The sequence below is a fragment of the Cebidichthys violaceus genome, unplaced genomic scaffold (assembly GCF_023349555.1).
Source record: "Cebidichthys violaceus isolate CVI_PGR_0920_01 unplaced genomic scaffold, fCebVio1.0.p SCAF_13, whole genome shotgun sequence".
Taxonomy (NCBI): Eukaryota; Metazoa; Chordata; class Actinopteri; order Perciformes; family Stichaeidae; genus Cebidichthys; species Cebidichthys violaceus.
This window is the reverse complement of record NW_027176296.1, coordinates 15,059,089-15,073,007: the sequence shown is the minus strand read 5'-3', so window position 1 is coordinate 15,073,007 and position 13,919 is coordinate 15,059,089. Positions and strand designations below refer to the sequence as shown.

Sequence of the window (13,919 nt, the reverse complement as noted above, 5' to 3'; positions counted from 1 at the left end):
AGGTTCAAACGCTCACCTCGTGGGACGTATCTGACAATGAACGCTGCGGTGGAGGCAGGGGGTAAAGGGGGAGAGAACGTTCTGCATTGAAGCGCTAATTGGAAAAATTAGATCTATGAAAGGCAGCAAGTGATCTAGGCCTTCAACCTACGTCTGTGTACCGCTGTAGCGGCACAAAGAGGGGGCAACAATAAGCACTGAGGAGGAGAGGGGAGGGGGGGGATAAATAATTTAATCCATTATCTACTCTGCAAAGCTCATCAGCACTGCTACACAATGGCCACGATTGAATTGCTGATTGCATTTCTCTCCTACCCTCCAGGAGAAAATGCCCATGCTCCACTATGCGCTTTCAGCCTGCCAGCACAACCAAGAGCAAGACAGAGAGAGAGAGAGAGAGAGAGAGAGAGAGAGAGAGAGAGAGAGAGAAAGAGAGAGAGAGAGAGAGGAGTGTAGAGTGTCTCCCACCAAGGTCAAACTACAATACAGCAATCTAATTAAGAGTATCGGAGAGTTTCCTGTACAGGGTCATCCTCCCTGTTGTGCTCACAGGCTCATAATGTCCATTATGTATTACATCATGTACTCGTACATGTAAATGATGGATGTGATGCTGTGACCCCCCCCCCCATATTATTCTTAATTGATAAGAGTGTAGCTGTTTGACAAGCAGTATGTACGCATGGATTACTGCTCAGGTCAAGCTCTGTCTGAGGTTTGTGCCGTCGACCCGTCTGCCGGTCGGTTTCCGACGCTTTGGTCCAAACGGAAATATTGCAACAACTGTTTGATGGATTGCTATGACATTTACAACAGAAGTGCATGGTCCCCGGAGGATGAACTGCAATAACTTTGAGGATCCACTGGCTTTTCTCGCGCGAGGTTAACATTATCGTCTTTTTAGGGAAATGTCTCGACAACCATTGAATGGATTTCTATAAGAATTTGATAGTCATGGCCCCCTGAGGATGAACCCTATTGACTGCGGCAATTCATGAATTCACATTTGTAAATTTGAGTGAAATGTCTTGATAACGATTGGATGGGAAGACTCTTCTAGAAGAAGAAGAAATCAGTCTTGTTAGATGACATTTAGGCGTTTTCAAACATCAGAGGGTCTATAGAGAAATAAAGGCTGAGCTCTGTGACTTTAATGTCGAGTCACAAACTGGAGCAACATTGTGCCGAAGAAAAGCCTCATCGAGCTTCTAGCACGGCTGTAGATCCTTAGTCTTGGCTAACTATCCTTTTCACATCATCAAATCAAACGTCTCAGTGCCCCTGACATGGTGGCTTCATTTTACCTTCCATTTTAGTGTGGTTCATTTGCATAAAACACAGCGAAAAAGTAGTACACATAATAGTTCCCTTCGGCCAAGCGCTTTAAGGTCCTGTCCACAGTCCCAGTGAGGGGCAGTCAAGCTGCCTCTGCTCTGCTCTGTTTGTTTTATGGAGCAGAAGTGAAACCACTTTGGGGTCAGCTAGCTGCAAAAAAAAAAACTGTGCTGGGTCTCCTATGGTCCGCCGGAAACGGGTCCAAAACCGATCCAGAGGGCCATTCCTGGTAATCCAGCCAACCTTCATTGACAAAAAGAGGTCATTACTCTGTGCACAGTTAATAACTGGATCAAATGCTCTGGATGGGGCTGTAATGGAGACATTTTGCTCATGTTAGGGCTGCTGGCCTCTTGCAGAGGTGGCTGTACAGGAAGAGGCACATCATTAAGAAAAGTCCAAAATGTCCCCTTTCAAAACATGCAGCAATTTGGGTTCTCCATTCGCACACCCTGAATTAATTTGAGTGCTGTCATTATGCAAGTACAGCACAAATTGTCCAAGACCAAGTGAAACTATTTATAGCTATGACAAGGCCTGAGAGCCAAGTGTGCCTAATGGTGTAATTTGTATTGTTAATGGTAATGCACTATTAGTTTGTTCCATTTGGCTTTGCGCAGGTGCATTAATGGGGGCTCGGTGAACCGTTCCAGTCAGTCCAAGCTCCCGCGCTGCTCTGCGGAGGCTTTTAGGAAGGACCACGGCTCCCTCTTGTGGCTCAGGGCAGAACAGCGAGGCAGGAACCCAAAACTGTTTACTAGCTGGAGTGAAGGTTAGGAGAGAAGCGTGCTTCTTTCGCTGAAACAAAAGGCAACCCTCTTTTTGTTTACTTAGATAACATCAAGTATTATTGTGACAGGAACACCTGCAGTCCTTTAAAAAAAACAAAAAAAACTGCACAACAGATCCCACAACTGTCAAAGAACAACAAAGCAGAATAGACTTTTGAATTATTGTGTTCCTAATTAACCTTCAAGCTCATCAGCCACAATCGATATAGAGTGCAGCCTTTTTTTTTTTTTCTTCTAATTGAGATGAAGTAATTATCAGACTGTATTCATCTCGTTAATGAAACAATGTTCCAATATGCCTGCAGCTAAACTGTTAATTGAGTTCTATTTTCTGAGACTGGCAGCCTCTCCTTGTGTCCATGGCCACAAAGCGTCAAATATGGGTTGGGGCCCTTTGTGCTCGTCTCTGCGTCGACACAAGAACAGGCTGTGGACTGGTGGAGCGTGTTAGCGCCTCTCCCCGCAGACACCCTCCCTCCCGTCTATACGCTCCCACACGAGAGGAGGCAGGAGTCGGTTAGTACCGCCGACTACAGCAGATCATCCCGTTCCCAGTCTGTTATTTCACGCTTTCAGTGGTTAAGTACTCCATGTTGAGTAAGATACAGCGGGGCAATTAATCTGTGATTATGGAGCCAAAAAGACGAGAAATGGAAGTCAGAGAGCTACCGGGCTCATAGGCGCTGCAGGAGGCCCAAAGAGGGTGCAAAAAAAACAAAACAAGCCTGATTGTCCGCATATGGGAGTACTTTATGAAATAAAACCTTCTATCCTGACATAATCAACAGGAGACTTACAAGTGTTTGTTTAGTCGATTGACGGAAAATGAATCGCCACCTCTTTTGATCATCAATTTATCGTTGCAGTCATTGCAATCTATGTGTCTGAATGTGTATATATACTGTATATATGAGTATGTCTACAAGTTGTGCTTTTATTCCTAACAGGAAAACAAAATATGCCAAATCGTCTTATTTTTGTTATTTGAAAGGCTCTTCTAGGAATGGGCATCGGAAATAAGCACTAGCTAAATATGCCGTCATACACTGCATTGCTACTCCTTATGTTTATGTATTGTCAATACTAAATAAACGTGAAAAAAAAAGATGCAATCGAATTGCACTATGGGTAATGTAGAAAGCATGGATTTTAAAGCTTGATCATCTTCATATAGAGTCTGTGCTTTATCCATAGAGGGGACTAAACGTCTCTAAATGGAAGATCAGTAAGAACCATCGCGGGACATCGTTGTTAGGAGCTCATCAGAAGTACACACTGTAGACATGGTCAAGTACAGTGAGGAAGAAATGAGCCAGGGAAGTTGCAGTTATGCATTTATGTTTAGATTGTTAATGAGGTGTGAAACAGAACATGAATACACACAAAGAGAGAACACGATTGTGGGATCAGTGGAAAAAGAAGAAGTCCATGACGTTGTATTAAAGGCACTTTCAGCTCTACCTCCACCTCGGTCCCCGTGAAGCTCAGCCCTGTACTCACAGCCGCGCATTAGTTCTACATTAGCACCGTTCTGCTGCTCCAGCTGTGGCCATTTCACCGGCTAAGTGTTCCATCAGTTCTATCACAGATGCACGTCACTGTCTCAGTGATTAAACACTAAAACAAAATACTTGTCACGCACCAAAGGATGCAATGGTCCAATCTATCCTCTTTTTGCTACCAATTGGTCCAAAAACATGTAATAAAGTATGTACAAATACAGCTCTGATTGTTTTGTTTTTTTTGGTAACAGTTTTAACATTTAAACTAAAATGTGTGCACCTAGAATGTAGTGTGCAAAAAAATAAAATACAACATGTAGTTGAGCTTCTGTCAATCTGCCAGAAAAACCCATTTAACAGTGGTTTTAAAACTAGTTGAACTAGTTGAGGTTTGAGGCTTTTATCTTGAAGCTTCAACCAAAAACCAAACACAGCAAATACCAAACTGCACGAATCACAGGCGGCTTGTGTTTGGCTTTTGGAGAAGTCTCACATCCAGCACTCAGTTCAGCCTCATCTGGGTTTGAATTCTTTCTCACCGTTCAGACGGACTGTTTATATCCACGTTAAGTTCTCTCAACAGCTGCTGCCGCAGTAAAAAGAGTTAAGACACATTCCTCATAGGGAGTCCACAGAACGGCGCGAGAGGGATTTCACTGAAACGGGGTCAGAGAAGGCATCCAGCAGCACCGCTTGATGAACTTCCTCCCAGTGTAAATGACTTGTAGCTGTCCGTTTCCTGGCCTCCTTTGGTCAGTTCACTTTGGGGTAGATCTTCTCATAGAAGAAGCTCTGAGCCAGGACGTAGAGCTCTCCATCTTTCTCCCTGACGGCGTGAGCGCGCACAAACTGAAACTGTTCGAGCGCAAACTCGTAAAACTCATTTTCAATTTTCCAGACGTCGGACTGCTGCAGCTTGGCTGTTGTCTCTTTGGTGGGGGGCTTTTTGTCCGTGGTCTTTCGCAGATGCGACTTCTTTCCTGGAGGAACAGAAGGAGAGTTAATGTTCATTAGTGGACTACAAGAACCAACCAAAGTTATACAAGAACCACCGTTTGGGTTAATCGGCCATCAGAAGCGGCTCTCATTCTGTGCGCGGAGCCTCAATGTGAGACGCTGGTGTGCCGTCGGAGCCCGACCCGCAGTCCTCACCGGTTCTGTAGAGCTCTGTGGCTCCCTTGAAGAAGCGGGGCAGCGCCGCCTCCAGGATCATGATGAAATCCTCCAGCTCCTCAGTCACTCCAACCAGCAGGTACTCGTTCAGCAGGTTGTACTTGGCCTGCTCCAGGGCCCATCTGCTGCCTGCAGTCCTGCACACGACACAGAAAATGTTATCAAGAACCCCCTGATGAAAAAAAAGTCCATGACTCACTTCTGATATTAAAAGCTCCGTGATGAGTTTCACTCCGTGCTGTAGGGCGGAAATGTTTGAGGGAAATATCTAGATACAATATTTCAGAGAAATGTTGCAATTGAAAGTTTAATGGCAATTATTATATTTATTTCTATATTTATGGTCTACATTAAAGAAGATTACACCGAGCATAATGACAGAATCATACAGTGTAATGCAGTCACGATAGGAAATTTAAATATTACGATTGTCAAGGAAAAATCACGGTTTTACAGTTATTAACCAAATAATAATAAGCCTGTAGCTAATGAACAAAATGATTAATTTTCATCACTAACTTTTCTCTTTTACAAACATTCAAATTATTAGGAAGTAAAAGATTGTATTTTTTTTTATTAAACAAATCTTGGCATTCATATTTTGAATGAGCTGCTTTAATATCCATCTTATGTCTATTTTATTCATGTGAAAACATTACTTTCAAACAACTCTATTTAAGTTTCTCACCGAAACTACATTTCACACGTTTACATTTGAACGCGTCACGATATCGTTATCATTTGCTTTCATCCAACACTCATTTCTACTGCTTGAACGCAACACAAAGTCAATAACCGGAACCTGCGCACCAGTCTGGCTCTGCTCCCACTGTTACAACAACAGCTGTTACTACGTTACTAACGTTACCAGCTCTCCTCCTGCCGATAACGACACAGACTGGTTGTTCACAACGTATCTCTATCTGACTCGAAAGCATCAATGGCGATCTACAGATTGCATATTTTTACTGAAATGATCGGAAGCACACTACGATGGTTAAATTGTGTAATTAATCACGTGTTCTATAAGCAAAATGCTCCCACGCTGTCGGTTTGTTCCCTCTGACATTTCTCCAGCTCTTCGTCTCTAAGCTTCAGGCGTCCTGGACTCATTGAAACTGTGTTCTGCTTGCGGTCCGCTCACCAGCACTCTGAATGGTGGCCGCAGAAGAAGGGGATCTGAAGCCAGAGCTTCTCAGGAGCACAGTCAGACCCGCCCGATGACACGCACTCATCAAAGGTCTGCAAGACAACGGAGAAAGCCGTCACACATTCCCGTACAACATTAGGCACCGGCACAAAAGACGTCTGCTGAAATAAATAAAGACCTTTTTGTCTCCTTGTTTCCTTCGCCGTAGACCAGGTCTGTAGTCATCTCCGAAGCGTAGGAAGTAGTAGTACGACACCAGGCGCTCTATGGGGTCCCTCACCACGTTTATGTACATGGGCTTACCCTTCGCCCCGTATCTGAACACAGAGAAAGAGGCTGACATATTTCATTGGCATGGAACAGACACTTGAGGATTACTTTCAAGTCCAACAGACATCAGAACACGAAAGCTGCCGTCTAATTAATAAGTGTTTATTGAACTAGAGAAACAGCGCTTCCATCAGTGGAAGCGTGGCAGCATCAGGGAGCGAACTGAGGCTGCAAGTTAACAGGCGCTCTCTCTCACTGGAGAACGCTTCCACCATTAGGATAATTACCTGCGATCGCTGGAATGATAGCGTCGGGGGAGATAAGGACAACAATGCTATTAATCAACGCTAAAGCACAGGTTAGCAATCAATACATGGCCTCCCTTTATCTGCTCTGCTAACTGTCTGTAACGCATCTGGATATTAATGGTATTACAGGAAATGAAGGGCTTTACTTTGAGAAGTCCAGATAAGCTACATGGCCGTGGTAGAAGCCGGGCTTCATCTCTCTCCATGAGGTGACATTCCTGACAAAGCGCACCTGTAGCCAAAGATAATGGAAACTAATCACGGAGCAGCAGGGAAACTCCAGCAAAATGGAAAAAACAGCAGCAACAACAGAAAAAAGAAACACTGGGACAGAGACGTGAAAATGGCTGGCTTTGATGAAGACGAACACATTTGGATTCCTGCTGGAAAGACATGGAGTCTGTTTGACATTTTAAAAAGGGATGTAGTGAGTCTTTGCAGTTGACTTTAGTGAGAACTGATTACATGTGAATCACACTGGCTCACAGTAAGAGGCCGCTGTGTTCAGCAGATGAGCTCAAAATGAACCAAAATAATTAGGTTAAAGACAAACACACTGTATCATATGTTAGCTAAATCACATGTTGCTTCTCTTTGTTCTGTTATTAGAACAAAGATCCGTTATAATTCAACAGGCGATTGCAGTTAAGTGTTAAGTGTTAAGTTAAGGGTGGGTGAAAAGTTACTTTGTGCAAAAACTGTTTTGCTCACGGTTGACTTTAGTTTTAGGGAAAACTGTTGGTGCAACTGTGCAATGTGGCGGCTTTAGTTCAGCAGTGTTCATTTGACATTTAAACTTCTCACTCAAACTGCTGCTGATGTTTTTTTTAAATCAGGCAGAAACCTCTGAAAAGTGAAGCCGATGTGAAAGTTAAACCTGCATTCTCTCTACTGACGAGCAGGGGGCGACTCCTCTGATTGTACAGAAGTTTAGTCTATTATGACTCTACTTCTCTCTTGATTTATTCCCTCAGTAAACATTGTAAACATGAGTTCATGGTCTCAATCTCTAGTTTCAAGTCTTCTTCAATACAGCATGATGTTCATTTAGTAGATTATGGTCCATTTAGAGTCAAACAGACCATTACGCAGGGTATGCTTTAGGGCGGGGCTTACTGTGATTGACAGGTTGTTACCTCAGCATCTTAGAACTTTAACCCTTTCACTGTGTGTGTGTGTGTGTGTGTGTGTGTGTGTGTGAGTGTTTTCTGTTCATAGAAAGTTAATTGTAACATTTTTGACGCCTACAAATGTTTGCTTGTCCTTAGCGCCGTATCTCACGTCACTTCTGGTTGCAAAAACCAAGATGGCGACGGCCAAAAACGCCAAAAGTCGAGGCTTCAGAACCTTAGTCCACAAACCAGTGGTGTAAGTGACAGTGACTACGTCCACTTCTAATATACAGTTCATGTTTATCATAGATATTTACCACAAAGAGCAGAGCGCTCTACTGCCTTACAATGGATGTTTCATTATTGCGTTTCCTTTATTCCGGAGAATATTAGCTAAACTTACTAGAACTATAGATTAACATGCAGACACACTGAGGTCCTTTCACAGTCTGAGTAGTGTCTGCAGTCTTCCTGTCAAGCTGCATACAAATAAGTCCATCAAACAGGCTGAAACGTAAATCCTGGGGCAGGAAACGCTGCTCCACTCTCTGCTGTCGCTAACCTTATTGCTGCGAGTGCACAGCAACAATCGAAAGAAGGCAACTGGGATGAATAAATCAACATTCTTTCCGACTGAGAGCATCTTTTATCTGGATTAGGGTGGCGGGACCATAAGAGGAAAATGTTCAGAGACATTTCGGTAAGAAAGGCTGAAGCTAGAAAACTTGACACGGCCAGAAATAGGATATTGGAAAAAAAAAAGAAAATGAGGGAAGCATGACTCCCTCGTCTACAGGGGAAGTTACACCTTTGGTCAATAGCATGAAACCTAAATGACACTACATCCATTCATAAAATGTTATAACTCTTATAATCAAAACATGCAACAAAAAAAAAAAAAAAAGGTTTCCTACACCACCTCCATTTATTACTGTTATCTTTGACACACACTCTGCGCCTTGAGAGAGTCAAACCACGACAAACTCAGACGTAGTGACCAGCTTTGGCTGAGCCAACTGCTATTACTGGATACAAATGTTCCTGTCGTAAAATGAGTTGGGCTCTAATGAGCCAGCGGACTGGTTCTTTCCCCTCGTCTCTGTTCTATCATGAGCAGAGTGTTTGTTGGATGGAGGGGGGGGGGGGGGGGGCAGCCTGATGTGAGACGGCAGACGCCGCACTGTTTGCATGTGTGAGTTCTCTCCCTTATGTGTTGCCCTCCCGTCAGTGGATGATGACGGGCGCACCAAAGAACGGCAGCAGACACCTTGAATACAGTTCAAACAAATGTTTTATTGAGGGTGTCTGTTTTCTACGTTACTCTTCGCTTGCTGTTCTTCTTCTGCGAAACTTTGCAAGGAAGCGTGAATACCATGCACAGACAACCCCCCTAGTGGTGAGCTGGCGACACCTGCTGGCCGTTTTAACTATAACACACATTACAATAATCTACAATTAGTTAGTCAAAAATCCACATATGGCGCCAGAGGGTCGTTGCGAGTCGGACCCACGTTCACTACAGTATCGCGGGGGATCTCCTTTCAGCAGAGGACCGGCGTTGTCCCAGCGGTGGCCGGACAACGCCTTGGTAGCAACCTGTCAATCACGAGGTGGCTAAAGCACACTCTGCTTTATGGTCTATTTTACCCAAATGAGACCAAAATTTACTAAATGAAAACGATGATGTATTGGAGAAGACCTGAAACAGTCATTGAGACCATGAACTCATGTTTACAATGTTTACTGAGGTAATAAATCAAGAGAGAAGTAGGGTCATTTTCTCACAGACTTCTATACAACCTGACTTCTTTTTGCAACCGGAGGAGTCGCCCCCTGATGGCCATTAGAGAGAATGCAAGTTTAAGACGCTTCTGCATCGGCTTCACTTTTTTAGACCGTACAATTTGGTGACAATGCAGGAAACAGGCTACAGTTTTCACACTGTCCATTGGATGTTTACTTAAAAGTCAGGACTCAAACACTTTAGTTATTTTTTTTCATTTCATGTCCATAGAGCCAGAACAGTGACTACTATAGTCTGACTACACTATCTATCCATCTGTAACAAACTACTTTAAAGCATCCTTCACTGAATGATATTATTGTTTTTTGTGCCGACCATGAAGCCTTTGATGACATTTTACCATGTGATCGAAATTAAGAAAAACCGCAGCACTATTAAACCATCATCCTTTCATCCGGCATGTTCTTTTTACATAACTCACTGACAGATCTAAAACGATAAGACAGCACTCAGAACATGAACAGAACTACAATCTACAGCCTGAGACTTGACCAACAGACACTGCTGCTGAAGGTCCACATTGCACAGATGTGAGGTCAGAATGTTAACATCATCAGCACATTTGTGTGAAAATGTTTCATGTTACAACCAGTACAACAGTGTCTTATTTTTGGTTTCACATTTTCAGTTGTGATGATCAAAGCCTGTCATAAGGGGAGCATCTGTTATGACAACAAAGGACCCCTCTGTCTTTGTTTCTTTCTTCTCCTCTTTGTTGTATTACGGACCGGATTATTAGTATAATAAGAGAAATGTGCTCATGTGAGAGGTGGAGTCAAGTTTCTATCCAGCAGCTTTTATAGGCTGGAAATCTGTATTTAAAAAGTCAAAAGTAAAATTGTTTAAATCATGTAATAAATTCGTCCCTTTCATGTTTTGAGTGGTATTTTGACGTCGCTGTATATCTGGCTTTAGTTTGCACTACTACTGCATCTAACACAAAGATGGCCGCCGGCCGTACCTGGTCTTGCAGAGACATGACGGGATTGTTTTTGGTCGTATTGATGTGCAGTACGTGGAAGCGATTCTTCCCGCACAGGTCGTAGGCGATGTTGGTGAAGGATGTGCTGGCCGTCTTGGGCACTCTGTTGTAGATGACGACCGTGTCGTCTCTCTCTGCCGGCGGGGACGACTCCCGCCCAGCACCTTCGCCGCGGCGCTGCTCCACTTCAGCCACCTCGTGTCTGGCAATGGTACGCTCTGTGCGGGCACAAAACAAAATAATTATATTTACCATCAATTATCATAGACGTGTGCTTTTGAGAGGACTGTCAAATAAAAAGCCCATTTTCATTTATCGGTTGTTTGCGGCAAGTGCTTCTAATCGGAATCAATATGTTTAATTTGTATGATTATGGACTGGCTGACATCCTCTGCTGCCTGGGCTTTAATGAGACAAAAGTTAGTTGGTGCTTATTGTTGTTCTCATTTGGCAGCACACACAGTAGGTGTGAGGCCACCGAAACTACAATTAAGACAAAGACACATCTGTTGTAAAAATGTAAAATGAAGTCTTGTCTTAATTAAGAAAAGCAACAAAGTCCTACAAATACAATAACACTGAAACAAGCAATTAAGCCGCTGATGATTATATTGACAGCAGGCATAATTAAAAGTGTTTTCTCCCACTTCTCGTCTCCACTGAAATGTTAATTAAAGCCAATTACTGGAATGGCCTTGACAGTATCTCTTGAATCAGCTGTGTGGAGCTCAATGTAATGCAGGCGTCATGCTGCCCAGCATGTCTGAACACGAGGAGAGAGCTATTTTGCTCTTGGCCCCTGTAATTACCCTCTTCTTAAAGATGTTGTACAGTAAATGTAGAGGCGGTTAGTTGCCCTCAGCGTGGGTTTAGCTTTACTGAAGGGCAAGATCGACCATGCACAGCAGCCTGATTCTTCCATGTCACGAGATCACGCGAGAAACGCATAAATCACACCATCTGGCAGGTCAGGCTGTTTTTTTCTGACTACTTCTAACAAGTACTACTGTAAAGTAAAATAAGATAAAACTATTTTATGCTATAAGTCTTAATTTGCACTCATTTGCTCTCCAACGTGTGTGTGTTGTATGTATGCGTGTCGCAGCATGACCCAGATGACCTCATTCAATTGAATTGCCTTTGACTGTGAATTTAATGATGCAAGAAGAAAAACTAAATTATTCATCTGTAAAATATAACGTAAAGATGTGTTTGTATGTAGAATGTAATTTGGCCTTTTCTAACAATTGCCATTTCAAATAGCTGTTCCTCAAAAATAAGTGCAGAATTTAACTACAACCAAATAAGAGTTATATCAAAAAAAAAATAACCTAGAAGTAGCTTCATAAAACGTTTGTTTTGTTTTGTCAAACTTAACTCTTCATAAAAGCCTCTTAATGTTGCTTTGTTTTTTGATTCTGTTCTTTGTTTTTTGATTCTGTTAAAACTCCGTCATTAACCTCGTACGCACTAATTGTAACTCCGCTCTTTTGCCCCAAACATATTCGTCCGGAATAACTATTACTTTAAAGACTCAAACAGCGCTTTTCATCAACTCATTAATTACAAACAAAGTGAACGGGCCACCTTTGTTTTGGTCTTAACGTACCGAGTTTGGCTCTGGACTCCTCCAGTTTCTGGATCTGGTTCTCGATGAACAGCATCGCCAGAGCGAATGCCAAAACAGCCAAAAGCTGGAACTTTGCGGGCATCATGGTCCTTAAAAGCCCCATCAAACCGGGATCAAACAGTGAAACGTCTCAAATCCACTGCTAACGGCTAATAAAGCAAAGGAGCTAACCTAAACTACTGTGTTACGCTGCTAACCAACTAACTAGGTTAATCCAAGTTGATTTACTTAGCTGCTTGGTGTTTAGCGCCATTAGCGTACACTCAACAGCGCTAACTCAACGTTAGCCAAACAAACTGACATTAGCTTCTCCGCTAACTATCGTTATAAAGTCACGTAAGGCTCACGCTGCCGTCATCTTTAAAGAACCAAGAAGCTCGTCAACTGCGTGTTTTTACAAATGTCTCGCTTTCTTGCTTTTAGCCCCACTGACAGCACGCAGAGTCCATGGGCTCCATTTAAATGCGACTAGAAGGTGCAGGAGGAAAAGAAACCGTCAAAAGCGACTCCCAACTACAGCTATGTGCAGCGGCGGTACAGGGGCTTGTTGCAGCACGTAGCATCACTGGAGGGTAGCTTCTTACTGTAGGCTCACAAACCAGTGATAAATGCGCCTACCGCCACCTACTGGACCGGAGGGGTTTTACCACGACAAAAAAACACAATCCACGTAGAAAACACGGGTTTTAAATGTTCTATTCTCTGCTCAAATATCGCAGTGTTAGCTGTGTGTTTCGTGTTTATTTCCACTCATCTTTCATTGGCTCTCAGCAGTCTTTTTAAGCTCCGCTCCTCCCCCGACACATTAATCTTATCTCACATCTCCATCTCTATATTTTATTTAAATGCTGAACATGTTCTCAGTCTTCTCCAGAGCATTACACCACTGACACAGCTTTGAAGGTCTCTTTTTCTACAGTGTGGTGTGAAACATGCACAAGCGTTAAATAATGATGTTTGTGTAAGTAATTCATGCCCAAATAGCACAGGCTCTGGTGGTCAACATGACATACTTGGAATAAATTCCAAGTGTGGTTCTTGGAATTTTACATGACAGCCTAAGTGTCCTAAATCTTTGTGAGACGTTTACAAAGGAAAACGCAGGCCTTCTATAGTGGTCTATAGGTCACTCAGGTCTCACGTGATTTTCTTAACAGAGGAACTCACATTTGTTGACATAGCTCTGGTGACATAGTGAGGTATCTCATCTTATAATAGAGCACCTAACCCTAACCTCCAATGTCCAATGGCAGCAAAGACCAGTACCAGGAAGAAGTGAAGCCTGCACCACTGATAACAGGTGTCCTATATCAACTAAGTTGTCCTTCCTCATGCACTGTGCGGAGGGAAGTGTGTTGAGATACCGCAACGATATCAACAGAAAATTGGGGATGTATCAGGTAACCATAAGTTCTCTTCTTATTTGTTTCCCTGGATCTCAGTCTGCTTCATGAACACAACGAGGCCAAACAGCACAAGAGGCCATTGGTTATGACAGTGTGATCACGGAAGAAGACAGCTGTAGTGACTTGACAGGTTGACTTCAAACAGTAATTTCACTCTTTGGCCATACATGCTTTGAGCTCTAAGGCCATACGGGAAATTTCCTTTTCAAGATCAAGTGATCGTATACAAATGTATTCATGCCCACGACGACCTTTCAGCTTTGGCCCTCACCGACTCACCTTACTGTATCGAGTGATAATAAGGAGATGGAACTCACTTGTCCAATGCTGTATGTAGGCCAACTGATTTTTTTGGATGTAACTGAACTGAATGTTTTAGTTTTTAATTATGACTAATCAGTTATCCGTAGTCTTCCCCAAACCACATCAGTGGATTCAAGGCGTCATCTCCCTGGA

General features: G+C 43.0%; 1 protein-coding gene across 1 annotated transcript; it reads right to left on the bottom strand.

Moving 5' to 3' along the window:
* Positions 1-3,447: 3,447 nt before the first annotated feature.
* hs2st1b (heparan sulfate 2-O-sulfotransferase 1b) lies at positions 3,448-12,605 on the bottom strand. The gene is made up of 7 exons (XM_068707891.1): positions 12,037-12,605; positions 10,407-10,645; positions 6,676-6,761; positions 6,130-6,268; positions 5,946-6,043; positions 4,781-4,938; positions 3,448-4,608 (listed from the first exon to the last, which is right to left on the bottom strand). Exons 1-7 carry the CDS (start codon positions 12,158-12,160, stop codon positions 4,382-4,384), a joined length of 1,071 nt encoding a protein of 356 aa, XP_068563992.1. The 5' UTR covers positions 12,161-12,605; the 3' UTR covers positions 3,448-4,381.
* Between the last annotated feature and the right edge of the window lie 1,314 nt (positions 12,606-13,919).

What these genes read in the sequence shown, in the direction of transcription:
- hs2st1b (XM_068707891.1), bottom strand. Translation starts at nt 12,160, where the DNA reads ATGGGGCTTTTAAGGACCATGATGCCCGCAAAGTTCCAGCTTTTGGCT. An exon ending in GCTTATCTGGACTTCTCAAA is followed by an intron (nt 6,269 to 6,675) that starts GTAAAGCCCTTC and finishes CTCTGTGTTCAG; the next exon opens with ATACGGGGCGAAGGGTAAGC. An exon ending in CACAGAGCTCTACAGAACCG is followed by an intron (nt 4,609 to 4,780) that starts GTGAGGACTGCG and finishes CTGTTCCTCCAG; the next exon opens with GAAAGAAGTCGCATCTGCGA.